At 53.8% G+C, this 25,116-nt stretch overlaps 2 protein-coding genes across 9 annotated transcripts in view; both read right to left on the bottom strand.

The window, feature by feature from the left end:
* Positions 1-11,274, bottom strand: part of MYO1F (myosin IF) — a 51,906-nt gene extending 40,632 nt beyond the window's left edge. The window contains exon 1 of one of the 2 annotated variants that reach the window (XM_034944612.3): positions 11,122-11,274. In XM_034944612.3, the coding sequence (XP_034800503.3) occupies positions 11,122-11,124 (3 nt within the window). In that variant the 5' untranslated portion in view covers positions 11,125-11,274. The remainder of the gene's footprint in view (positions 1-11,121) is intronic. The other variant, XM_055104205.2, reaches the window with a different exon arrangement.
* Positions 11,275-14,187: 2,913 nt separating this feature from the next.
* ADAMTS10 (ADAM metallopeptidase with thrombospondin type 1 motif 10) overlaps positions 14,188-25,116 on the bottom strand; it is a 30,720-nt gene continuing 19,791 nt past the window's right edge. For 4 of the 7 annotated variants that reach the window (XM_034944290.3, XM_057300722.2, XM_034944288.3 and 1 more), the window contains 11 exons: positions 23,813-23,915; positions 23,376-23,509; positions 23,166-23,289; positions 20,751-20,831; positions 20,493-20,656; positions 20,279-20,405; positions 20,057-20,186; positions 19,390-19,594; positions 19,066-19,242; positions 18,829-18,988; positions 14,188-14,945 (listed from right to left, as the gene is read on the bottom strand). In XM_034944290.3, the coding sequence (XP_034800181.3) occupies positions 14,836-14,945; positions 18,829-18,988; positions 19,066-19,242; positions 19,390-19,594; positions 20,057-20,186; positions 20,279-20,405; positions 20,493-20,656; positions 20,751-20,831; positions 23,166-23,289; positions 23,376-23,509; positions 23,813-23,915 (1,515 nt within the window). In that variant the 3' untranslated portion in view covers positions 14,188-14,835. Of the gene's footprint in view, positions 14,946-18,828; positions 18,989-19,065; positions 19,243-19,389; positions 19,595-20,056; positions 20,187-20,278; positions 20,406-20,492; positions 20,657-20,750; positions 20,832-23,165; positions 23,290-23,375; positions 23,510-23,812; positions 23,916-25,116 lie in introns of those variants that run through there. The other 3 variants (XM_008962339.6, XM_034944291.3, XM_034944292.3) reach the window with 3 other exon arrangements.

Raw genomic sequence — 25,116 nt, forward strand, 5'->3', positions numbered from 1 at the left:
TCTCTCTCTTTCTTTTTCTCTTTCTTTTGTTCTCTTTCTTTCTTCTCTCTTTCTCTCTTCTTTCTTCCTCTTTCTTTCCCTCCCTCCCCTCCCCTCCCTCCTTCCTTCCTTCCCTCCCTCTCTTCTCTTTTTTCTTTCTCTCTTTCTTTCTTTTCTTTCCTTCTTTCCTTCCATTTTTTCTTTCCTTCTTTCCTTTCTTCCCTTCCCTTTTCGTTCCTTCCTTCCTTCCTTCCTCCTTTTTTCTATCTTTTTTTTTGTTTGTTTGAGATGGAGTCTCGCTCTGTTGGCCAGGCTGGAGTGTAGTGGCGCGATCTTGGCTCACTGCAAAATCTACCTCCCAGGTTCAAACGATTCTTCTGCCTCAGCCTCCCGGGCAGCTGGGACTATAGGCGCGCACCACCACACCTGGCTAATTTTTGTATTTTTAGTAGAGATAAGGTTTCACCGTATTGGCCAGGCTGGTCTTGAACTCCTGACCTCGTGATCCACCCATGTCGGCCTCCCAAAGTGCTGGGATTACAGGCATGAGCCACTGCACCCGGCCCTTCCTTCCTTTTTCTTTTTTTTTCTTTTGTTTTTTTTGAGATGGAGTCTTGCTCTGTCGCCCAGGCTGGAGGGCAGTGGCATAATCTCGGCTCACTGCAAGCCTCGCCTCCAGGGTTCACGCCATTCTCCTGCCCCGCTAATTTTTTTTTTTTTTTTTGTATTTTTAGTGGAGACGAGGTTTCACCGTGTTAGCCAGGATGGTCTTGATCTCCTGACCTCGTTATCTGCCCGCCTTGGCCTCACAAAGCACTGGGATTATATTAAATAATATATGTTTACAAACAGAGATAGAGTCTCGCTATGTTACCCAGGCTGGTCTTGAACTGCTGAATTTCAAGTAATCCTCTTGCTTCAGCCTATGAAAGTGCTAGGATTACAGGCGTAAGCCACCAGGCCGAGCCTGGTCTAAGCTTTTTATGTGAATTACTTCATCTTATCCTTTCAACACACGCTGGCTGAGGTCAGTCCTATCACTGGGTCCAATTTTTTTTTTTTTGAGATTGAGTCTTGCTCTGTTGCCCAGGCTGGAATGCAGTGGTACAACTTTGGCTTACTGCAACCTCCGTCTCCCAGGTTCAAGCAATTCCAATTCTCTGCCTCATCCTCTCGAGTAGCTGGGATTATAGGCACCCACCACCAAGCCTGCTAATTTTTGTATTTTTAGTAGAGATGGGGGTTTCACCATCTTGGCCAGGCTGGTCTTGAACTCCTGACCTTGTGATCCACCTGCCTCGGCCTCCCAAAGTGCTGAAATTACAGGCATGAGCCACTGCGCCCGGCCTACTGGGTCTATTTTTTTTTTTTGAGACAAAGTCTTGCTCTGTTGCACCCAGGCTGGAGTGCAGTGGCACGATCTCAGCTCACTGCAACCTCCACCTCCTGGGTTCAAGTGATTCTCCTGCCTCAGCCTCTTGAGTAGCTGGGATTACAGGCGCCTGGCTGATTTTTGTATTTTTAGTAGAGACAAGGTTTTACCATGTTGGGCACGCTCATCTCGAACTCCCAACCTCAGGTGATCCTCCCACCTCGGCCTCCCAAAGTGCTGGGATTATAGGCGTGAGCCACTGCACCCATCCTGGGTCCATTTTATAGAAGAGAAAACTACAGCACAGAGAGGTTAAGCGTCCTCTTCAAGGACACACAAAGGTGCAGAGAGGACCTCGGGGAGGACCCACGAAGCTGTCCTTCCCCAGGCTGGTCTGTATCAGAGATCGCCGGGGTTGCTGCTGAGGTCAGATGAGGATGGGGTGGGGAGAAGATGGGTCATGTCTACAATTTCTCCTTTGGGGGCCAGTGCAGGCTTCAGCCTGCCAGGCCACTCAGGCTGAACTAAGACCCCAGGCCACTTCCCCTCACTGCGGTCAGCTGTGTCTGGCTAGGCCCATCAGCCCTCCTGGCTCTCCCGGCTCTGACGACTTGGTTCCTCTTCCTGCCCTTCCCCTCTTCCCTCATCTGGCAGAGTGGCCCTCTTCTCTGACCATTCTCTCCCTCTCTATCCTGCCCCAGGCACTAGAGGCCCTCAGACACTCCATGCTCCAGCCACCTGTAAAATCACAGGCTGGGCCGGGCACGGTGGCTCACACCTGTAATCCCAGCACTTTGGGAGGCCGAGGTGGGTGGATCACGAGGTCAGGAGATCGAGACTATCCTGGCTAACACAGTGAAACCCCGTCTCTACTAAAACTACAAAAAATTAGCCAGGTGCGGTGGCGGGCGCCCGTAGTCCCAGCTACTCGGGAGGCTGAGGCAGGAGAATGGCGTGAACCCGGGAGGCGGAGCTTGCAGTGAGCTGAGATGGTGCCACTGCAGTCCGGCCTGGGTGAAAGAGTGAGACTCCGTCTCAAAAAAAAAAAAAAAAAAAAAAAAGAAAAAAAAATTAATCACAGGCTGTTTGCATCGAAGGGAGAGAGGGTTTTGCTCAAGTGAATATCGTGTGGGGAGGATAGTCGAGAATTTTGGCATGTGATGGATTGGGGTCAAGGCCTGGCTTGACAGTTGACTGACTGTGTGACTCTGGGGAGGTCACTTCTCTTCTCCAAGCCTCAGTTTCTCCTCTTTGCAAGTGGATTTGGCCGTGCATGGTGGCTCACGCCTGTAATCCCAGCACTTTCGGAGGCGAGGCAGGCAGATCACTTGAGGTCAGGAGTTCAAGACCAGCCTGGCCAACATGATGAAACCTCATCTCTACTAAAAATACAAAAATTAGCCCTGCGTGGTGGCGGGTGTCTGTAGTCTTAGCTATCCGGGAGGCTGAGGCAGGGGAATTGCTTGAACCTAGGAGGTGGAGGTTGCAGTGAGCCAAGATTACGTCATTGCACTCCAGCCTGGGCAACAGAGCGAGACTCCATCTCAACAACAACAAATAACCAAATGGATTCCATAATGACCCTTGTGTGGGGTCTCTGAAACAAGTACAGGAGCGAACAAAGAGAAAAAATGCGCCGAGATGCCTCAGGAAATGTCATCTGTGACCTTGAGAGGATTTAAGGCATCAGTGTTGGACAGAAAGCCTGGTCAATACATACTTGTTGAATGAATGAATGAATGAATGAAGTCCTATTGGGATGAGACTGCCCCCTGCCCTGTCTCCCAGATATCTCTCTCATTCTGTGGCCTCCGATCTCCATGGGTCAAGTCAAAACTGTTTGTTTGTAAGTCTCTTCCTTGGGGGTGGGGATGCAACGAAGAGCTTGTGGTCACAGTTGACCACAAGCTGAATATGACTCAACCTGCTGGAGCTCTTGTGAAAGGCAGTCAGGGGCTTGAGGTGGGTGGGGTAGGAAGGACGGGTAGCTTCTTCCTTCAGCTCTTCAGAGAGGTCTCTCTACCCCAAGGCAGAAGGCAGAACTAGGGCAGGCGGGGACAACCTTCCTGGTATCACACCAGGGAGGGGCTGTTTGTGGTGAAGGTGATGGTGCCTATGGGGCTGGGGGATGTGTGCCATGGAGGGAACACACTTCCTGGGCCCCTACTGTGCATGGAGGTAGGTGGAGACCAGGCTAAGGTGGACGAGGCCCAGAACCTGCCCTTGGGGGGCTCGGTGTTCCCCAAGTGGTGTCTCAGTTGCCCAGAGGAGACCATGGCTGGAAAGTACTGTGGAGAGGTGAGAGGGCTTCCTGTAGAAGGCACGTCTTGCAACATGAACTTTCCAGGCAGCATCAGTGGTGGCTGCAAGAGACATCAGCCAGAGAGGCCTTGGGTGTGTGGTGGACACCAGGATTCTAGTCTGTTTGGAATGGAGGGTCATGGTCCTGGAGGGATAGACAGCCCAGGCCATGTGGGGTCAGCACATAGTCCTGCTGGCCTCTCATCGCTTAGGAGGACAGGAGGCTGTGGTCAAGGTGCCTGTTATTTTTTTTGGACAGAGTCTTGTTCTGTTGCCCAGGCTGGAAGGCAGTGGTTTGATATCACTGCAGCCTTGACCTCCCAGGCTCAAGCGATCCTCCTGCCTCAGCCTCCTGAGTAGCTGGGACCACAGGTGCATACCACCACGCCTGGCTAATACATTTTTTTTTTTTTGAGATGGAGTCTCGCTCTGTTGTTCAGGCTGGAGTGCAGCGGCATGATCTAGGCTTACTGCAACCTCTGCCTCCCAGGTTCAAGTGATTCTCCTGCCTCAGCCTCCCAAGTAGCTGGGATTACAGGCATGCACAATGCCTGGCTAATTTTTGTATTTTTAGTAGAGACCAGGTTTCATCATGTTGGCCAGGCTGGTCTCGAACTCCTGACCTCAGGCGATCCACTCATCTCGGCCTCCCAAAGTGCTGGGATTATAGGCGTGAGCCACTGCACCCAGCCACATTTTTTTTTACTTGAGATGGAGTCTCGCTCTTGTTGTTCAGTCTGTGAGTGCAGTGGCATGACCTTGGCTCAACCTCTGCCTCCCAGGTTCAAGCAATTCTCCTGCCTTAGCCTCCTGAGTAGCTGGGATTACAGGTGTACGCCACCACACCTGGCTAATTTTTGTGTTTTTAGTAGAGACAGGGTTTCACCATGTTGGCCAGGCTGGTCTTGAACTCCTGACCCCAAGTGATCTGCCCGCCTTGACCTCCCAAAGTGCTGGAATGACGGGCACTGGGATGAGCCACCGCACCCAACCACATTTTTTTTTTAAATAGAGACAAAGTCTAACTATGTTGCTTAGGCTGGTCTCAAACTCCTGGACTGCTGATCCTCTTGCCTTGGCCTCCCAAAGCGCTGGAATTACAGGTGCAAGCCGCTGCGCCCGGCCAAGATGGCTGTTAATAGTGTGGCCTTGGGAGTCACTGAGTCAAAATCCTCTTTCATTTTAGATTGGGCAGCTCACCTAACCTCTCTGCCTCAGTTTCCTCATTCAGAAAATGGGAACATCGAGGGGTGCAAATCTCACAGGCTGCTCTGCAGATTCAACGAAGCAAAGGTTGTCCAGTGTAAATGCTAGCGTTCCTCACTGTCCCCATCAATGGTGGCCATGAGCTGGCCAGGAGGAAGGGCTGGAGGAGGGAGCTTTTGCAACTCACCCCATGGGCTCCAGGCTGTCTGCTTTTTCTGGGCGTGATGAGCAAGAGCTCTAGATTGAAGACAGCAACCAAACAGCCACTTCCTTCCTCACCCAGGTCCTGCGAGCTGTGGTTGCCGGGAGGAGAGCTAAGCCTCCGTAGCTGCTTCTGGAGCCAGCTCTCAGCTCCCAGACCCTGCCCTGGTGCCTGAGGGTGGCCCTGGAGCCTTGCCCCCAGCTCAGTGGGGCTCTGGGGCCACACCCTGCGTCCATGCACTGTGCAAACAACATTCTCACCTCCAAAGGCTCCATCCCTCAGGGGAGCAGGGAGACTGGACTCTGTTTCTTTTCTTTTCTCTCTCTCTCTTTTTTTTTTTTTTTAGATGGAATCTCACTCTGTTGCCCAGGCTGGAGTGCAGTGGCATGATCTCGGCTCACTGCAACCTCCACCTCCTGGGTTCAAGCGATTCTCCTGCCTCAGCCTCCCGAGTAGCTGGGACTACAGGCGCCTGCTGCCACGCCCGGCTAATTTTTTTTTTTGTATTTTTGTATTTTTATTGTTTTGAGACGGAGTCTTGCTCTCTCACCCAGGCTGGAGTGCAGTGGCGCCATCTCGGCTCACTGCAAGCTCCGCCTCCCGAGTTCACACCATTCTTCTGCCTCAGCCTCCCAAGTAGCTGGGACTACAGGCGCCCGCCACCACGCCTGGGTAATTTTTTGTATTTTTAGTAGAGACGGGGTTTCACCATGTTAGCCAGGATGGTCTCGATCTCCTGACCTCATGATCTGCCCGCCTCGGCCTCCCAAAGTGCTGGGATTCTAGGTGTAAGCCACCACGCCCAGTCCCTGTATTTTTAGAGACGGGGTTTCACTGTGTTAGCCAGGATGGTCTCGATCTCCTGACTTCGTGATCCGCACGCCTCGGCCTCCTAAAGTATTGGGATTACAGGCGTAGGCCACCGCGCCTGGCCTTTGTATGTGGGGACCCTTGTCTTTCTGGAGCTGGGCTCTTTGTCTCGTCGCTGGAGATTGCTGACAGTCGGTGGCTACCGCCTCAAACATCTCCACACAGAAGCTGGAGCTGGGGAACCCTGGTCTTGTCCCTCCTGCTTTTTGGGGAAGATCCTCTGGGATGTGGTCCCCAACCCCCAAGACAGAAACCTGCCTGTCTCTGATTCATTGTTATGTTCACTCTTTGCATCCAATCAATTACGGGCATTTTTTTTTTCCCTCTGAGACAGAGTCTCGCTCTGTTGCCCAAGCTGGAGTGTAGTGGTGCGATCTCAGCTCACTGCAACCTCTGCCTCTCGGGTTCAAGCGATTCTGCTGCCTCAGCCTCCCAAGTAGCTGGGATTACAGGCACATGCCACCCCGCTTGGCTAATTTTTGTATTTTTAGTAGAGATGGGGTTTCACCATGGTGGCCAGACTGGTCTCGAACTCCTGACCTCAAGTGATCCACCTGCCTCGGCCTCCTAAAGTGCTGGGATTACAGGTGTGAGCCACTGTGCCCGTGCCCAGTTAGTGGTCTTAACTGATTCTTTCTCCTAAATTCCTTTTGACTCCCAGCCTTTCCTGTCCAGCCTCATGGCCACTGATTCTGGACCCAGCAGCCACTTCACTGGTCTCCCTGCTTTGTGGCTGTATCTTATTTATTTGTTTAGAAACAGAGTCTGTCTCTGTTGCTCAGGCTGGAGTGCAGTGGGGCCATCACAGCTCACTGCAGCCTGGAACTCCTGGGCTCAAGTGATCTTCCCACCTCAGCTTCCCAATTAGCTGGTACTACAGGTCCATGCCACCATGCCTGGCTAACTTTTAAATGCTTTGTAGAGATGGGGTATTGCCATGTCTCCCAGGCTGGTCTCGAACATCTGGCCTCAAGTGATCCTCCCACCTCCGTCTTCCAAACTGTTGGGATTACAGGCATGAGCCATTGTTCCTGGCCCTGTGACTGTACCTTAGAAACAATCACTATTGGCCAGGTGTGGTGGCTCACGCCTATAATCCCAGCACTTTGGGAGGCTGAGGCGGGCAGATCACGAGGTCAGGAGATCGAGACCATCCTTGCTAACATGGTGAAACCCCATCTCTACTAAAAAAATAGAAAAAAATTAGCCAGGCATGGTGGCGGGCGCCTGTAGTCCCAGCTACTCGGGAGGCTGAGGCGGGAGAATGGCATGAACCTAGGAGGTGGAGCTTGCAGTGAGCCAAGATCATGCCACTGCACTCCATCCTGGGTGACAGAGCAAGACTCTGTCTCAAAAAAAAAAGAAGAGACAATCACTATTATGCTCACATGACCACCATCACCAACCAAAGGCAACCAGTGAACGTCTTCACTCTCTCTCCTACCCTTCTCAAAGACAAACAGAAACTGCTGATAACTCCAATACCATCATGACTAGCCAATGTCAGACAGGTCCCATGAGCAATTCCAGCATCAGCCTTCCTTACATTCTCCCACGATCACCACCACCACCACCACGCTATAATAACCAACCACCATCTAGTCATCGGCCAGGCACAGTGGCTCACACCTGTAATCTCACACTTTGGGAGGCCAAAGCGGGTGGATCACTTGAGGTTAGGAGTTGGAGACCAGCCTGGCCAACATGGTGAAACCCCGTCTCCACTAAAAGCACAAAAATTAGCTGGGTGTGGTGGCAGGTGCTTGTAATCTCAGCTACTTGGGAGGCTGAGGCACGAGAATTGCTTGAAGCCAGGAGGCGGAGGTTGCAGTGAGCCGAGATTGCACCACTGCACTCCAGCCGGGGTGACAGAGCGAGACTCTGTCTCAGAAACAAAACAAACAAAAAAACAATACTAGCCATCAACAACAACACATAACCAACTACCATTAGCAACCACAGAAAGCAGCAGTCACCAGTCCTATCCTGTTCAAAACCCAACATTGAACCAGCACCACCATTGCTGATCATCATCTTACCAGAAACCAACAATAAACTACCAGCAGCAAATGAATGCTACTACCAACACCTTTCCTCTCCAAATAACAGCAACCACCGATGGTCATCATTCCACTGGTCACCAAGCATCTCCAGAATTTCCAGCTGAAAACAATCCGCCACCAACGAACAACATTAAACACCAACCGCCACCACCACCAGCCCACCTGCAAGAGCCATTATCACCACGAACCTGCAGCAAGAAACAGCCACAACCACCACCACAACCAATGACACCAACAACCCAGCAATGACCACTCGCAGCAACTCCTCCCCAATTACCACAATCGTCACCTCCGTCCATCCTCATTGCTGAATCCAGAAATGAATGGACATCCCAGCGAATGGCAGCTACCATGGATCAAGTGCATGTTATGTGCTCTGTAAAGCAATGGTCCCCAACATTTTTGGCACCAGAGACCGGTTTAATGGAAGACAATTTTTCCATGGACCATGGAGCGGGGCATTAGATTTTCTTTTCTTTCTTTTCCTTTATTTCTTCTTTTTTCCTTTTCTTTCTTTCTTTCTTCCTTTCTCTTTCTCTCTCTTTCTTTCTTTTTCTCTTTCTTTCTTTCTTTCTCTCTCTCTCTCTCTCTCTTTCTTTTTTTTTTTGAGATGGAGCCTCTCTCTGTGGCCCAGGCTGGAGTGCAGTGGCGTGATCTCGTCTCATTGCAACCTCTGCCTCCTGGGTTCAAGTGATTCTCCTATCTCAAGCTCCTGGGTAGCTGGGGTTACAGGCGCGCACCACCACGACTGGCTAATTTTTGTATTTTTAGTAGAGACAGGGTTTTGCCATGTTGGCCAGGCTGGTCTTGAACTCTTGACCTCAGGTGATCCGCCCACCTCGGCCTCCAAAAGTGTTGAGATTACAGGCATGAGCCACTGCACCTTGCCAACGGCATTAGATTTCCTTTTTCTTTTTTTTTTTTTCGAGACGGAGTCTGGCTCTGTCGCCGAGGCTGTAGTGCAATGGTGTGATCTTGGCTCACTGCAACCTCCGCCTCCCGGGTTCAAGCGATTCTCCTGCCTCAGCCTCCCTAGTAGCTAGGATGACAGGCACGTGCCACCACACCCAGCTCATTTTTGTATTTTTAGTAGAGACGGGGTCTCACCACGTTGGCCAGGATGGTTTCTATCTCTTGACTTCGTGATCTGCCCGCCTCGGCCTCCCAAAGTGCTAGGATTACAGGTGTGAGCCACCGCACCCGGCCGGACATTAGATTGTCATAAGCAGCATGCAACCTGGATCCCTCGTGTGTGCAGTTCACAACAGGGTTTGCGATCCTATGATAATCTAATGGCGCCCCCGAGAATCTGAGAGGAGGTGGAGCTCAGGCTCGCTTGCCTGCCACTCATCTCCTGCTCTGTGACCCAGTTCCTAACAGACCATGGCCCGATAGCAGTCCGTGGCCCCGGGGGTTGGGGACCCCTGTTGTAAAGGACTTCAGAAATATTGTTTCATTGAATCCTTCAGCCATCTTCCTGGCATTCACCACTCCTCCAGGAAGATTTCAGCATCCCCAGACAGAGGTGGGTGTCATTTTTTTCTCTTCTATCATCCTCTGCGATACAGGTGGCCCCTCCCAGACCTTGTCTGCCAAGCCGACTGTTGACTAAGCATTTTCAGAGGGCTTCCTTGGGGAGGGGTTGCCTTTCTTTCAAGTAGCAAATCACTTCCTGTGTTCTTTTGATCAAAGCCCTGCCCATCCCAAGACCTGAGCCTCCCTGGCTTGCTTCTCATCTTGGAAGAATTCCCACCCCAACAGTCTCAGAGCTCCAGCTGATGGTTTGGGTGTGAATTCCGGGATGCCCAATTTCTCATCAGCTTTCCTTTTTTGAGACGGAGTGTGCCCTGTCACCCAGGCTGGAGTGCAGCGGCAGGATCTCAGCTCACTGCACCCTCTGCCTCCTGGGTTCAAGTTATTCTCTTGCCTCAGCCTCATAAGTAGCTGGGATTACAGGCGTGTGCCGCCACGCCCGGTTAATTTTTTGTATTTTTTAGTAGAGACGAGGTTTCACCACGTTGGCCAGGCTGGTCTCGAACACCTGACCTCAAGTGATCTACCCGCCTCAGCCTCCTAAAATGCTGGGATTACAGGTGTGAGCCACTGTCCCTGGCCCTCACTGGCTTCCTGAAAGAAGGTGTTGTCTCTCAGACTAACACCACCTCTGCCTCTTGCCCTATGTCCCTGACTCCACCCTAGTAAGCTGTACCTGCCAAGAATCCTGCAGTGGCCGCTGTCACAGCCACATGCTCTCATCCTCACTGACTGAATGACGAGAAATGAAAGCTGAAGTGGTCTACACAGCAGAGAGCTGTGGGGTGGGGTTTATAGGCAGCCCTGGCCACCTCTTACTTTGCGTCTTATGGTGGTACGATGCTGCTAGGAATAGCGCCATGATCACGACAGTCTCCCCATTGCTACCATCGACAGACCTCAAACTTGACAGGCAGCAACACCTCTGGCTGCCATCCTCCTCTTGGGATAAGGGATGCCCACTAAAGTGTGGCATGGACGTATTCAGCCTCTCCTGCCTCTGCTGCAGCCACACCGCCCGTCACCGGCACAGGGAGGGCGTCAATCCACCCCATCGCTTGTTAGACATAGCTTCCCATCTCAGCCGAGGACTCTGTGGCAGAACCCACAGACCTTGAGAATGTTGCAACTGAAAGACCCCTGAAGAGCAACTTCCGCATCTAGACGGATTTCCAAATATGACATCTGTGGGAACCGGGGCCAAGAGAGGGGAAGTGACTAGCCCAAGGCTACACAGGGAGACGAGGGACTGGGCTGGACTGGGAAAGGGCTCCCTTAATTTGCAAGCAAAGGAGGCTATGTCCTTGTCCCTGCAGACTCTGATTCTCCCTGGGCCACCTTCTGTCTTCCAGGTCCTGCCCTATCCTTGGATCCAGGGATACCACCCTGGCATCCCCACCACCTACAGATGGGAGCTTGCTCCCTGGTAAGGGATGCTGGAGGCACCTGAGCTGCACTGAGAGACACCCCACCCCCACAGAAGTCCACCATGCCCCTCCCCTCACCCCAATTTCTGATGGTCATTTTCAGGACACCTCCACCTGGCTGGTGTCCCTCATCTTTCCTCTTCCAGATCCCACCCTTGAAGGACTTACCATGGTGGGGGGCTGGTGTCTGGGCTCCTGGAGGCTCCTGAATGGGTCGTGATGGAGGTGCAGGTTCAGGGGGATCTTGGGGGTGGCTTGGGCATGGCCCTGCTTCTGCCCGTTCACTGGACTCCCGGCTTTAGTTCCTCTTACAACAGCCCCTTCTCACTTCCTTTGGCGGGAGGGGCCGAGGCCATGGGGGAGGGAAGCTGGGTGTAGAGGGGGGCGGGGAGCTGGCTGTTTGGGGCTCTGAGCCTGAAGGGAGGGGTCAGAACTTGATGGCAGCCACTACTGGACCTCAGAGGCCTCTTCCCCAACTCCTTGGGGACAGGGCTGCTGCAGGAACATTTGGGTCAGCTGGCTGCAGGACGAACCACCTCTTTTCAGGGCGATTCAGGAAGCATTTGGGCTTCCCGGGTCTCTTTTTAAAACCAAGGAAGGGGCCCAGGGGAGGTGGCTCACGCCTGTAATCCCAGTACTTTGGGGGGCCAAGGTTGGAGGATCGCTTGAGTCCAGGAGTTTGAGACCAGCCTGGGCTATATAGCATGACCCCATCTCTACAAAAAATGAAAAGAAAAAAAAATTAGCTGGGCATGGTGGCATGAGCCTGCAGTCCCAGCTACTCAGAGGGCTGAGGTGGGAGGATTGCTTGAACCTGGGAGGTGGAGGCCTCAGTGAGCCGTGATTGCGCCACTGCACTCCAGCCTGGGCGAAAGAGTGAGACCCTGTCTCTAAAAACAAACCAGAAAAAACCAAAAAACCAAAAAAACAAAAACAGGGAAGGGTGCCTTCTTCAGCTGTGTCTGCTCTGGGCATCCCTGGGCAACCTCCTTCATTATTATTATTATTTTGAGACGGCGTCTAGCTCTGTCACCCAGGCTAGAATGCAGTGGTGCAATCTCAGCTTACTTTAATCTCCGCCTCCTGGGTTCAAGCGATTCTCCTGCCTCAGCCTCCTGAGTAGCTGGGATTACAGGTGCCCACCGCCACACCTGGCTAATTTTTGTATTTTTAGTAGAGACGGAGTTTCGCCATGTTGGCCAGGCCGGCCTTGAACTCCTGACCTCAGGTGATCCTCCCAACTCGGCCTCCCAAAGTGCTGGGATTACAGGCATAAGCCACCACGCCTGGCCCAACCTCCCTCTTTAGATGACCCTCAGAAGTCACACGTGTTTGTGTGCAGAAGTGGAGGGTACTGGGAAGCAGGTGCATCTGAAAGGTCCCTGACTTTGGATGTCACATCTAGATTTAACAGCCTCCAGTTTGGCTACTTCCTGGATGACTTAGTTACTCCCTTTTCTCATTGTAAAATGGGAACGTGGGTCCCCCCAGCAGAGCCTGGCCCAGGTACGTGTCAGCCTATGAGCTGGTCTTTGGGACACCAGCCAACCACCTGAGGCTTCTCTTGACATGTGAGGAAATGGCAGTTCTAATAGGTTGTTACTTCCCCACACCACCCAGCAAGGAGGTGGCCGAGGCAGGACCCGACCCTGGGAGACCCTGGGGGACCCATGTTCAGATCTATCTTTGGTCCAGGGCTATAAACCCTCATCCCCCTTGAAGATGTTAATATGCAGCGCCCCTAGTGGCCACAGCTGGGAAGGAGCCCTTCTCTGCTGGAATCTCCTGAGCGAGTTTGCAGAATTGACGGGCTTGGGGCATGCAATTCTCAGCAATGTCTCCAGGCACTCAAGAGTGAATATGAATGGTTAAGAGGACCCCACTTTGTTGGGGGCCATCAGGGGAGGCTTCTAGGAAGAGGCAAGGTTTGTGCTGACACCGGCGAGTAAGCTGGAGTTAAAAAAGGTAGAGGGGCAGGAGCGTGCACCTGGCCATGCTAACCGCTCAAGCAAAGGCCCAGATATGGGAAAACCATAGGGCAATTGAGGAAGTTCAGGGAGGCTGGTGTGGCTGGAGCATGCGGAGTGACGGGGAGTGTGATGGCCAGGGTGGCGGGTGCTAGACCGTGTGGCTTTAAGAGCCTCTGTGAGGGCCAGGCATGGTGGCTGATGCCTGTAATCCCAGAACTTTGGGAGGCTGAGGTGGGAGGATCGCTTGAGCCCAGGAGTTCCAAACCAGCCTGGGCAACATAGCAAGACCTCGTCTCTACAAAAAATTAAAAAATCAGCTAGGTGTGCTGTTGCACCTATAATCTCAGTTACTTGGCAGGGTGAGGCAGGAGAATCGTTTAAGCCCAGGAGTTCAAGGCTGCAGTGAGCTGAGATCGTGCCACTGAACTCCAGCCTGGGCTACAGAGTGAGACCCTGTCTCAAAAAACAAAAACAAAAACAAAAGCAAAACGCTTCCACGAGAAGCTGTTGTACTTTTCTCCTAAAATCCCTGGGTTCCTGTCTGCAATGTTAAAAGTCCCCTTCTGGCTGGGCACGGTGGCCCATGCCTGTAATCCCAGCACTTTGGGAGGTTGAGGTGGGAGGACTGCTTGAGCCCAGGAGTTCCAGACCAGCCTGGGCAACATAGCGAGACCTCGTCTCTACAAAAAATTAAAAAATCGGCCTGGCACGGTGGCTCACGCCTGTAATCCCAGCACTTTGGGAGGCCGAGGCGGGCAGATCACGAGGTCAGGAGATCGAGACCATACTGGCTAACACGGTGAAACCCCGTCTCTACTAAAAAAGTACAAAAAATTAGCCGGGCATGTTGGCGGGCGCCTGTAGTGCCAGCTACTCGGGAGGCTGAGGCGAGAATGGCATGAACCCAGGAGGCGGAACTTGCAGTGAGCCGAGATCGTGCCACTGCACTCCAGCCTGGGCAACAGTGCAAGACTCCGTCTCAAAAAAAATAAAATAAAATAAAAAAAATAAATAAATCAGCTGGGTGTGGTCGTGCACGCCTGTAGTCCCAGCTATTCAGGAGGTGGAAGTGGGAGGATCACTTGAGTCCAGGAGATCAAGGCTGCAGTGAGCTATGATAGGCATAGCTGGGCGACAGGGACAGTCTCAGGAAAAAAAAAAAAAAGAAGTCCCCTTTTGGCTGTTGGGTAGACCTGGGAGAATGGGTGGTCCTTTCCAGACCTGGGTGGGGGCTACTGGATGCACTGACACACACACACCTCAATTCGTAGAAATCTACACAAGACAGAACTTTATTGATGTAGGGCTTCCTGGCAGGAGTGTGTGGGCCCCAGGGCAGGGTCTGTAGCACCATGAGGGGGTGGCCTGGATGTCGGGGTGCCCCTAGGGCAGGCAGGGCAGAGGTTGGGGTGGATCCTCCCCCTAGTCAGGTCAGGGGAGGGTGTCAGGGAGGTGGTGCTACCCCCCCCCCATAGCAGACACAGACTCCCCCCCAGCTCGGAGTGGAGGGGTAGGGCAGTGCTGGGGGGCAGGGCACCGGCAGACCACCTCCCCACCCCTACTCTTCACAGTACATATTCCGATCAAAGGAGGGGGGGAGTGTTGGGGACTCCCTAAGGGTGGGTTCAAAGGGTGCTGGGGTGAACAGCTGTCCCCTCCCCAGACCCACCCTGGAGGGGGGGTCTCACTATGTGAACTGGAAGGGGGGGATGCTGAAGAGGGGCTCTGGGGGGATAGCCAGCCCCTCTCCATCCCCCAGCCAGGGCCCTGCAGGGGTTCCCAATAAATAACTTCCGGCTCCGTCTCACCCTTCCCTCCCAGTTCCCGCCCCCCCGGGGCCCCCTCTGGCCGGCCCGCTGCAGGGCTGGCGGCGGAGACCCCGCCAGCTGTGGCTCCGGGTGCCGCGCGCTCCCTAGTGGCCCTGGCAGGTTTTGCAGCACATCTGGCGGAAGTAGGCTCGGCTGCAGAACTGAAATTTGAGCACCAGGGGGCAGTAGGCGACCTTGTTCACATCCTTGCACTCTGCGGGGACGGGAGAAGGAAGGAAAATCAGGTCTCAGCCGCCCTCCCCGCAGGGCTGCACACACGACCTGCAGTGCTTCCTGGCCAGTGACTTTCTGTGCCTTGGTTTCTTTCTTTTTAAATTTACTTTTTTTTTTTTTTTTTACAGATGTTATCTTGCTATGTTGACCAGGCTGGTCTCCACCTCTTGAGCTCAAGTGATCCTCTCACCTCAGCCTCCTAAGTAGTTGGGACTACAGGTGTGAGCAAACCACGCCTGACTTCTGTGCCTTAGTTTCCTCAACTATCAAAGGGGGCTTATAATAGCACCGATGTCACTAGGCTGTTTTGAGGATTTAAGAGAGAGAGTGTAGGGTTGGGGGCCAACACAGACACATTAGTAATGAGAAAAGGGCCGGGTACAGTGTATCATGCCTGTAATCCCAGCACTTTGGGAGGCCAAGGCAGGAGGACTGCTTGAGCCCAGGAGTTTGAGACCAGCCTGGGCAACACAGGGAGAGCACTGCATCTACAAAAACTAATTAAAAGAAAAAAATAGGCTGGACATGGTGGCTCATGCCTGTAATCTCAGCACTTTGGGAGGCCGAGGCAGGTGGATCACTTCAGGTCGGGAGTTTGAAACCAGCCTGGCCAACGTGATCAAACCCCATCTCTACTAAAAATATGAAAATTAGCTGGGCGTGGTGGCGGGTGCCTGTAATCCCAGCTACTCGACAGCCTGAGGCAGGAGAATTGCCTGAACCCGGGAGGCGGAGGTCACAGTGAGCCGAGATTGCACCACTGTACTCCAGCCTGGGAGACAGAGTGAGACTCTGTCACAAAACAAAACAAAACAAAACAAAAAAACAAACAAACAAAAAAAAAGGAAAAATTAGCCGGGTGTTGTGGCATGTGCCTGTAGTCCCAGCTACTCAAGAGGCTGAGGCTGGAGGATCGCTTGAGCCCAGGAGGCGGAGGCTGCAGTGAGCTATGATGGCACCACTGCACTCTAGCCTGGGCGACAGAGCAAGACCCTGTCAAACAAACAAACAAACAAACAAACACGACCCAATAAAACAAAAGAAGACAAATATTCCCTTTCCTTTCCATTGTTCCTTTTCATAGCACCCAGGAAAAAATGTCCATTTGGGGCTGTAATCCTCACTCGTTTTCTTTTTTAATAAAGTGAAGATAGGCCGGGCATGGTGGCTCACGCCTGTAATCACAGCACTTTGGGAGGCTGAGTTGGGCGGATCATGAGGTCAGGAGATCGAGACCATCCTGGCTAACATGGTGAAACCCCGTCTCTACTAAAAATACAAAAATTAGCGGGGCGTGGTGGCAGGCGCCTGTAGTCCCAGCTATTCAGGAGGCTGAGGCAGGAGAATGGCGTGAACCTGGGAGGTGGAGCTTGCAGTGAGCGGAGATTGCATCACTGCATTCCAGCCTGGGCGACAGTGAGACTCCGTCTCAAAACAAAGCAAAACAAAAACAAACAAAACAAAACCTGAAGATCTTGAGTCCCAGCTGAGTGGGTGAGTCAGGGTATTTTTCAGAACATTGACTATTTTGTGTGATCATGATGTCTGTTGATGACTATGGATGGATATGAGCTTCCATCTAGCAGCCAGTGATTTATGGCAGGACCAGGGGCGAATTAAGAGCTACAGATGGATTTTTTTTTTTTTTTTTTGGTCTCCCAGGCTGGAGTGCAGTGGCACAGTCTTGGCTCACTGCAACCTCCACCTCCTGGGTTCAAGAGACTCTCCTGCCTCAGCCTCCCGAGTAGCTGGGATTACAGGCACATGCCACCACCCCTGTCTAATTTTTGTATTCTTAGTAGATCTGGGGTTTCGCCATGTTGGCCAGGTTAGTCTCAAACTCCTGACCTCAGGTGATCTGCCCACCTTGGCCTCCCATTGTGTTGGGATTACAGGCGTGAGCCATCACGCCCAGCCTAATTTTATTTTTTGTAGATACAGGTGTCTTACTATGTCTCTCAGGCTGGTCTCCAACTCCTGGGCTCAGGCAATCTTTCCAGTTCAGCCTCCCAAAGTGCTGGGATTACAGGCGTGAGCCACCTCGCCCGGCCTGGGTGGATCATTTTATTGCATCTCCCTTCTGGGGCACCCCTCAAGTGAATATATCATTTACATCCCGTGACAGATAAAGAAACAAAAACACAGAGGTGGAAGATGAACCCAAGTAGTTTGGTTGCAGTGCCCAGACTAAGGAATTAGTTGTTCTCTATCAAAAATAAATTTATGGACCTGGCACGGTGGCTCATGCCTGTAATCCCAGCACTTTGGGAGGCCAAGGCGGGCAGATCACCTGAGGTCAGGAATTCGAGACAAGCCTGGCCAATATGGTGAAACCCCATCCCTACTAAAAATACAAAAATTAGCTGGTCATGGTGGCACGTGCCTGTAATCCCAGCTGCTCAGGAGGCTGAGGCAGGAGAATCACTTGTACCCAGGAGGTGGAGGTTGCAGTGAGCTGAGATCATGCCACTGCACTACAGCTTGGGTGACAGAGTGAGACTTTGTCTCAAAAAAAGAAAAAAAAAATTTACAGCCAGGCGCAGTGGCTCACGCCTGTAATCCCAGCACTTTGGGAGGCTGAGGTGGGTGGATTACTTGAGGCCAGGAGTTCAAGACCAGCCTGGGCAACATAGAAAAACCCCGTCTCTATCAAAGAATACAAGAATACAAAAATTAACTGGGCACTGTGGCTCTTGCCTGTAGTCCTTGGGGAGACTTGGGGGGCTGAGACAGGAGGATTGCTTGAGCCTGGGAGGTAGAGGTTGCAGTGAGCCAAGATTGCTCTACTGCACTCCAACGTGGGTGACAAAGTGAGTCCCGGTCTCAAAAATAAATAAGTAAATAAGGCTGGGCATGGTGGCTCACACCTTTAATCCCAGCACTTTGGGAGGCCAAGGCCGGCGGATCACAAGGTCAGGAGTTTGAGACCAGCCTGGCCAACATGGTGAAACCCTGTCTCTACTAAAAATACAAAAATTAGCTGGGTGTGGTGGCGGGCACCTGTACTCCCAGCTACTCAGCAGGCTGAGGCAGGAGAATCGATTGAACCCAGGAGGCGGAGGTTGCAGTGAGCCGAGATCAGGTCACTGCACTCCAGCCTGGGTGACAGCGAGACTCCATCTCAAAAAAAAAAAAAAAAAAAAAAAGTAAATAAAAAAATAAAAAAAATTACCTAGGCAGAAAAAAATGTGTATACTTAAAAGCAGTGGTTCTCAAGGGAAGTGATCGATTTTGACCCCCAGGGGACATTGGGCAATGTCTGGAGACATTTTTAGTTGTCATAACTTGGGAGAAGGCTGCTACTGGCACCCAGTGGGTAGAAGCCGGGGATGCTGCTTAACATCTTACAGGCTGGCACAAATCCCAGCACTTTGGGAGGCTGAGGTGGGAGGATCGCTTGAGCCCAGGAGTTGGAGACCAGCCTGAGTAACACAGCAAGACCCCATCTCTCCAAAAAACAAAAACAAACAAACAAAAAACCCTACAATGTGCTGGACAGCTCCCCACGGCAATCATCCAGCTCAAAATGTCACTAGTGCCTGAGGTTGAAAAACCGATTTAAAGGAAAAATATTCAGGAAATTGTGCTACAGGTGGAGATGAATAGGTACAGGTTATGAAAGTGACTGGGGAAATGTCACAAGTTTGGGTGCACAGAAGGGTCAGGTGCCCGAAACACTCAGCATACAGTGGCACTTAATAAATGCTTGCAGGGAGGGGATGGTGAAGGATGGCCTGGCAGAGACACAGCAATGCATTTCCGAGGTTCCAGAAGTTCTAGGATGAAGTCAGGACCCCCAGTGCCCTCTGTGGCTGCCTCTGGCCAGGACCCTCCTGGCGCACCCTGGCTGGTCACCCACATACCTTCAGGGCCGTCCCCGGGGGTTGGGCTGTCGCACTTGGCCTCACACTGCTGCGTGGTGGGCGGCCGCAGGGCCTCCGTGCACTCGTGCGACGCCTGGCCCGTGTGGCTGGTGCAGCGCACCGAGCGCTGCCGCTGCCCAACGCCGCACTGTGCAGAGCACTGCGAGGGGGCACCACTCAGTTGCTGCCCCGCAGCCCCTGCCCTGGCCCCCACCCCTCTGGGGCGCGCCCTCCTACCTCACCCCACTCGCCAGCCACCCAGCGGGCCGGGGGGCAGCGGCGCAAGTTGCAGCGCATGGTGGCCGGTGGCTTGGCGGCGGGTGAGCAGTGCGCCGGGGGCAGCGTGGCGCGGTGGTCTGCGCTCTTGCAAAGGACCACGCGGTGGCGGAGGCCCGGCCCGCAGCTGGGGGTGCACTGCAGTTGGAAGGGGCGTTTCGTGCTCAGGGTGCTGCCCCAGTGCGAAGTGAGGAGGGGACAGCTAACCTGGAGACCGCGCAGAGGCGTCTCCGTGGACACCCCACCTGGGCATCCCAGTGGGCACGAAGGAAGGGGGCGGCTGACCTCAGACCAGTCGAGGGCCGCCCACTCCGGAGGGCAAATGGGGCCGTGGCAGGCCTCCAGTACAGGTGGGCGCGGCTGCGGGCATGCGCTGTCGTCCAGCGCCTTCTCCTCCGCGGCAGAGACGCGGCGCTGGCACACGACCGAGCGGCTGCGCACGCCTGCATCGCAGCTGCGGCTGCAGAGCGACCAGTTCCCTACAACCCAGCTGTAAGAGATGAAGGGGTCTGAGCAAGTAAGCAGGGCAGGGGATCCCAACACAACAGCAGGGGGGCACTGTAGCCTCCCCCCACCCTTCCAATCACCCAGCCTCATATGGAAACTGGCACCAGGCACCTCCACATTCCACACTTGGGGCATCGTTAGCCTGCACCCAGACTGGGGGCAGAGAGGTGCATTACCCTAAGGAGAAATAAATCTTTGGACAATGAGAGTGACCAGGCAGCGCCATCATTCTGACTCCAGGGCCATGCAGCTTTGACCGCCACCTTGGGGGCACTATTACCTTGGACTCCCCCATAAGTCCTATAGAACCATCACTGCAGCACTCGGCCCACTGTCACTCCGACTCTGCACTAATCTGCTCCCCACCCCCCTGGAGCACTCGCTCTTGACTCCAGGGAGTACTCTCCTCTCACCCTGAGCAACACTGCCCCCTGGCGGCACTCACTCTGGCGGGCAAGGCTCCGTGTTGCAGGCGCGCTGCCTTTTGGGCAGCTTGCTGTGGGCACTGCAGTAGTGGGGGGCGACCGCGGAGCTGTCCAGCTGGTTGCGGCACTCCACCGCCTGCACCTGGCTACCTGGGGGGGAGGGTGAGAGGCCTGCTCAGCCCCTCCCGGCCCAGAGAACCTCAGCCCAGGTATCTTGTGCCTTCCCCCACCCCCGGCCTCACCGCCTGCACACTGGGCCGAGCACTTGGTCCAGGGCGCATAGTGCCAGGAGTAGGGGGGCAGCGAGTCACGGGCGATGGGGGCATTGAAGCGGTAGCGGAGGGCAGGCAGCTCAGTCTGGGCCAGCACCTGGAGAAAGGGGGCGGCAGCCAGTGGAAGTATCGCATGGAGTCTCTAATTCCAAAGGCTGCACCTTGCCCCCAGTCTCCCTGTTACCATGACGATGAGAGATGCATTAATCGGTCCCAGGGCTTCGAGGCTCTGGACCTGGTCTGGCCCCTGTCGCAGCTGAAAGGTGGTCCCAGCTAGAGGCAGACGGTGGGGCTGGGGGGTCCCGGGCAGCCCCTCCAGCAGCAGGGACTCCTGGTCTCCCTTCAGGGCTGGGGGACGATGCAGGGTTCAGAATTCTAGTCATGCTGAAACCGCCCTCCCCACTGACCCCTAATCCTCATCCCCTCCCCACCATCTGCTCACCCAAGTGACTGAGAGAGAGGTTCAGATCCTGGATGAAGATGTGGACGGAGCCTTTGGGAATCCAGACGACATCCTCGTACCCTGAACAGCAGAGCTCAGATGTCACCCACTTGGCATGTCCCCAACACCTGCCTGCCTCCCCTGTCCCCGGCCCATGAGGATAACAGCTAACTATTACTGTGCTAGACACACATCTAACTGCACCCCTGCCCCACCCTTGTGAACCAGGTGTTTCATTATCCCCATTTTAGGGCTGACAAAACTGAGGCTCAGAGAAGCTAAGGAACTTGACCAGGTTTTACAGCTAGGAAATGACTGGGTTAGGATTTTTCTTTCTTTTTTTTTTTTTTGGAGACAGGATGTCTTTGTTGCCCAGGCTGGAGTGCAGTGAAGTGATCTTGGCTTGCTATAGCCTCAGACTCCTAGGCTTAGGTGATCCTCCCACCTCAGCCTCTGGAGTAGCTGGGACTACAGGCGTGAGCCACCACACCTGGCTAACTAAAAAAACCGTTTTTTTTTTTTTTTTTTTTTTGTAGAGTTGGGGGTCTCCTTAAGTTGCTCAGGCTGGTCTCAAACTCCTGGGCTCAAGTGATCCTCTTGCCTCAGCCTCCCAAAATGCTGGGAGCACCGGTATGAGCCTGGCCAGCTTTTTTTTTTTTTTCAGACAGGATCTCACTCTGTCACCCAGGTTGGAGTGCAGTGGTGCGATCATAGGTTACTGCAGCCTTGACCTCCTGGGCTCAAGGGATCCTCCTGCCTCTCAGCCTCTCGAGCAGCTGGAACTACAGGTGTACACCACCACACCCGCCTAATTAAAAGAATTTTGTAGCCGGGCGCAGTGGTCACGCCTGTAATCCCAGCACATTGGGAGGCTGAGGTGGGCAGATCATGAGGTCAGGAGATTGAGACCAACCTGGCTAACACGGTGAAACCCCATCTCTACTAAAAATACAAAAAATTAGCCAGGCATGGTGGCGGGCTCCTGTAGTCCCAGCTACTTGGGAGGCTGAGGCAGGAGGATGGCATGAACCTGGTAGGTGGAGCTTGCAGTGAGTTGAGATGGCACCACTGCACTCTAGCCTGTGTGACAGAGCGAGACCCCATCTCAAAAAAAAAAAAAAAAGAATTTTGTAGAGTTTGGCCGGGTGTGGTGGCTCACACCTGTAATCCTAGCACTTTGGGAGGCTTAGGTGGGTGGATCGCTTGAGGTCAGGAGTTCCAGGCCAGCCTGGCCAATATGGTGAAACCCCATCTCTTCCAAAGATACAAAAATTAGCCAGGCATGTAGTGCATGTCTGTAGTCTCAGCTACTTGGGATGGTGAGGCAGGAGAATTTCTTGAACCTGGGAGGCAGAGGTCGCAGTGAGCCGAGATCAAGCCACTGCATTCTAGCCTGGGTGACAGATTGAGACTCCGTCTCAAAAAAAATTTTTTTTTTTGGTAGAGTTGGGGTCTCCCTAGGTTGCCCAGGCTGGTCTCAAACTCCTGGGCTCAAGGGATCCTCCCGCTTCAGCCTCCCAAAGCCCTGGGATTACAGGTGTGAGCCACCGTGCCTGTCTCACTTTTGATGCCAGCGGCCAGGCTGCTTATTATAAAACCCCAATGGGACTCTACCTGGGGACTGAAACTCACACTCTGCAACCTACTCCTGCCACACCTGGACACACTCCCTCCCTCTGACAGTGCCTACGGCTTCCTCAGCCTTCCAGATATTTCCTGAGCCTCCTCCCCTCTTGCCCACTCCCTGGGCTCTCTGTCACTTGCCCAAAGCCCAAGCTGGAAAAGGTGCTTTCTACACTCTCTGAATATCCCCTCCCGTAGCAAGCCTTTCCCTGCTAGCACAGAACATTCATTCTCGCAGCTCCTCTGGCTCACAGAGGATGGAAAGTGACGCTTGCTTCCACCCAGATGTGGCACGAGCTCCTCCAGGAGGCAGAGGAGACAGATTCGGGCTCCCATCTCCTGAGACACTCTTTTTTTTTTGAGACAGAGCCTCGCTCTGTCGCCCAGACTGGAGTGCAGTGGTGTGATCTCGGCTCACTGCAACCTCCACCTCCCAGGTTCAAGCAGTTCTCGTGCCTCAGCTTCCTGAGTAGCTGGGATTACAGGTGCTCGCCACCACGCCCAGCTAATTTTTGTATTTTTAGTAGAAACAGGGTTTTACCATGTTGGCCAGGCTGGTCTCAAACTCCTGGCCTCAAGTGATCATCCTGCCTCGGCCTCCAAAAGCGATGGGATTATAGGCTTGAGCCACTTCACCTGGCTGAGCCCCCAGGACTTTTGGGGACTCCTGACACTCCATGGGGCCCCTGGGGTCTGAGGAGTTAGTGATCTCAGCTACTGCACTGGGATCAGTTCCACCCGCAGTCAGCTGGCCCATGCAGGGAGTGTGGGAGGGAAGCTGGAGACTCTCACCTGCCCCAGGTGAGGCTGGGCTGAAGACGCCCTCGATTGTCTCGCAGGCACTGCCGTCACCGCCACACACTCGGCACTTGTCCTCCCGCAGGTCGGAGCCCAGGACTCGGTCGCAGCCCACGTGCTGCGTGGAGAAGGCGTGAGTGAGGCGACCCCCTAACCCACCCCCGCTCCCCATCCCCTCTCCACCTGCCTGGGAGTCCCCTCCACCTTGCATTCGCCACTGACGCAAATGTCCACCGTGTCTGGACGGCAGGGTGTCCCGTCCACCACGGCTGCCGCCCTCTCCGTGTAGAAGTTGAAGCCTTCCGCTAGGCACGTGAGCGAGCAGGCCTTCACGCCCCCTGGGGGGCACGGCCCCGTCACACCACGGGCCAGGCCACCCCGGAACTCTTTGCTCGCTCCCTGGGGGAGTGAGGCCAAGAGGGACAGACCCCAGACCCAAGAGGAAGGGCAGCTTGGGCAGAGGGAGTGGGGGCTCCCAGCGTCACGTTGAACCCCCATGGTACCGTATCCCAGGTACTCTGTCTCCCTGGGTGGGGACAGGGCTCAGGGCAGACCCCGGGATGCTGCATTCATCCACCTGCTGCTGGACACTCCCACGGCTGCCCTTCATGGCCCCACAGCCTTCGGAGTCCCACACTCACCTCCCCGGTACGTTTTCCACGTGTAGAATTTCCCACGGAAAGGGATGCTGTCAAATTCAGAACACTGCACTTCTCTGAAGTCCTGGGAGCCAGGGGGACAGTCCTGGGGGCAGGAGAGGAGAGATGGAGGGAGGCCAGGCTTGGGGGGATGGAGTCAGAAAAGGGGTGCTCAGAGAAAGATGGGCTGGAGGAGGGAGGCTAGAGGCAGGGAGGCCAGGGAGGAGGCTGTGGTGGTCTGCGTGAGACTAGGCCTGGAAGGTAGCCTGGGCTGGGCGTGTAGACACATCTGGGATAGGACTGGATCCCTCATTAGAGGTCTGAGGGTGAGCTGGGCAGGACACACCTGGGTTTCTGGTTCCAGGCTATGGAATCTTTCTTGCTTGCTTGCATTTTTTTTTTTTTTTTTGAGACAGAATCTCACTCTGTCGCCCAGGCTGGAGTACAGTGCATGATCTTAGCTCATTGCAACCTCCATCTCCTGGGTTCAAGCAATTCTTCTGCCTCAGCCTCCCGAGTAGCTGGGATTACAGGTGCATGCCACTATGCCTGGCTAATTTTTGCATTATTTATTTATTTATTTATTTTTAGACAGAGTTTCGCTCTCGTTGCCCTAGTTGGAGTGCAGTGACACAATCTCGGCTCATTGCAACCTCTGCTTCCTGGATTCAAGTGATTCTCCTGCCTCAGCCTCCCAAGTAGCTGGGACTACAGGCGCATGCCACCACGCCTGGCAAATTTTTTGTATTTTTAGTAGAGACGGGGTTTCACCATGTTAGCCAGGCTGGTCTCGAACTCCTGACCTCAGGTGATCGACCCGCCTCAGCCTTCCAAAGTGCTGGGATTGCAGGCATGAGCCACCGCATCCAGCCTAATTTTTGTATTTTTAGTAGAGATGGGGTTTTGCCATGTTGGCCAGGATGGTCTCGAACTCCTGACCTCAGGTGATCTGCCTGCCTCAGCCTCCCAAAGTGCTGGGATTATAGGCGTGAGCCACTGCACCTGGCCACATGGAGTCTTTCTTGAGAGAGAAGGTCTGGAAGGGATCAGGGTTTATAGAAAGTGCCAGCATGTGGATTCTCTGAAGACCTGGTTCCCCCCAGCTGGGAGGCTGAAAAGTCCAAAGCTCTCACTGCCCTCTAAAACACCCCCTCCCCAGTAAACTTCTCACTGCTCACTGGTGGTTGCAGGTCAGCTGAGGGCACAAGCAGAGGACAGACACCTGTCACTGGGTTTGGTGAGAGGAAGCTTCAGCTACAACTTTGGGGGATGACAGAAGGCAGGGGTAGGACTCTTCGGGGGAAGTT

The sequence above is a fragment of the Pan paniscus genome, chromosome 20 (assembly GCF_029289425.2).
Source record: "Pan paniscus chromosome 20, NHGRI_mPanPan1-v2.0_pri, whole genome shotgun sequence".
NCBI lineage: Eukaryota > Metazoa > Chordata > Mammalia > Primates > Hominidae > Pan > Pan paniscus.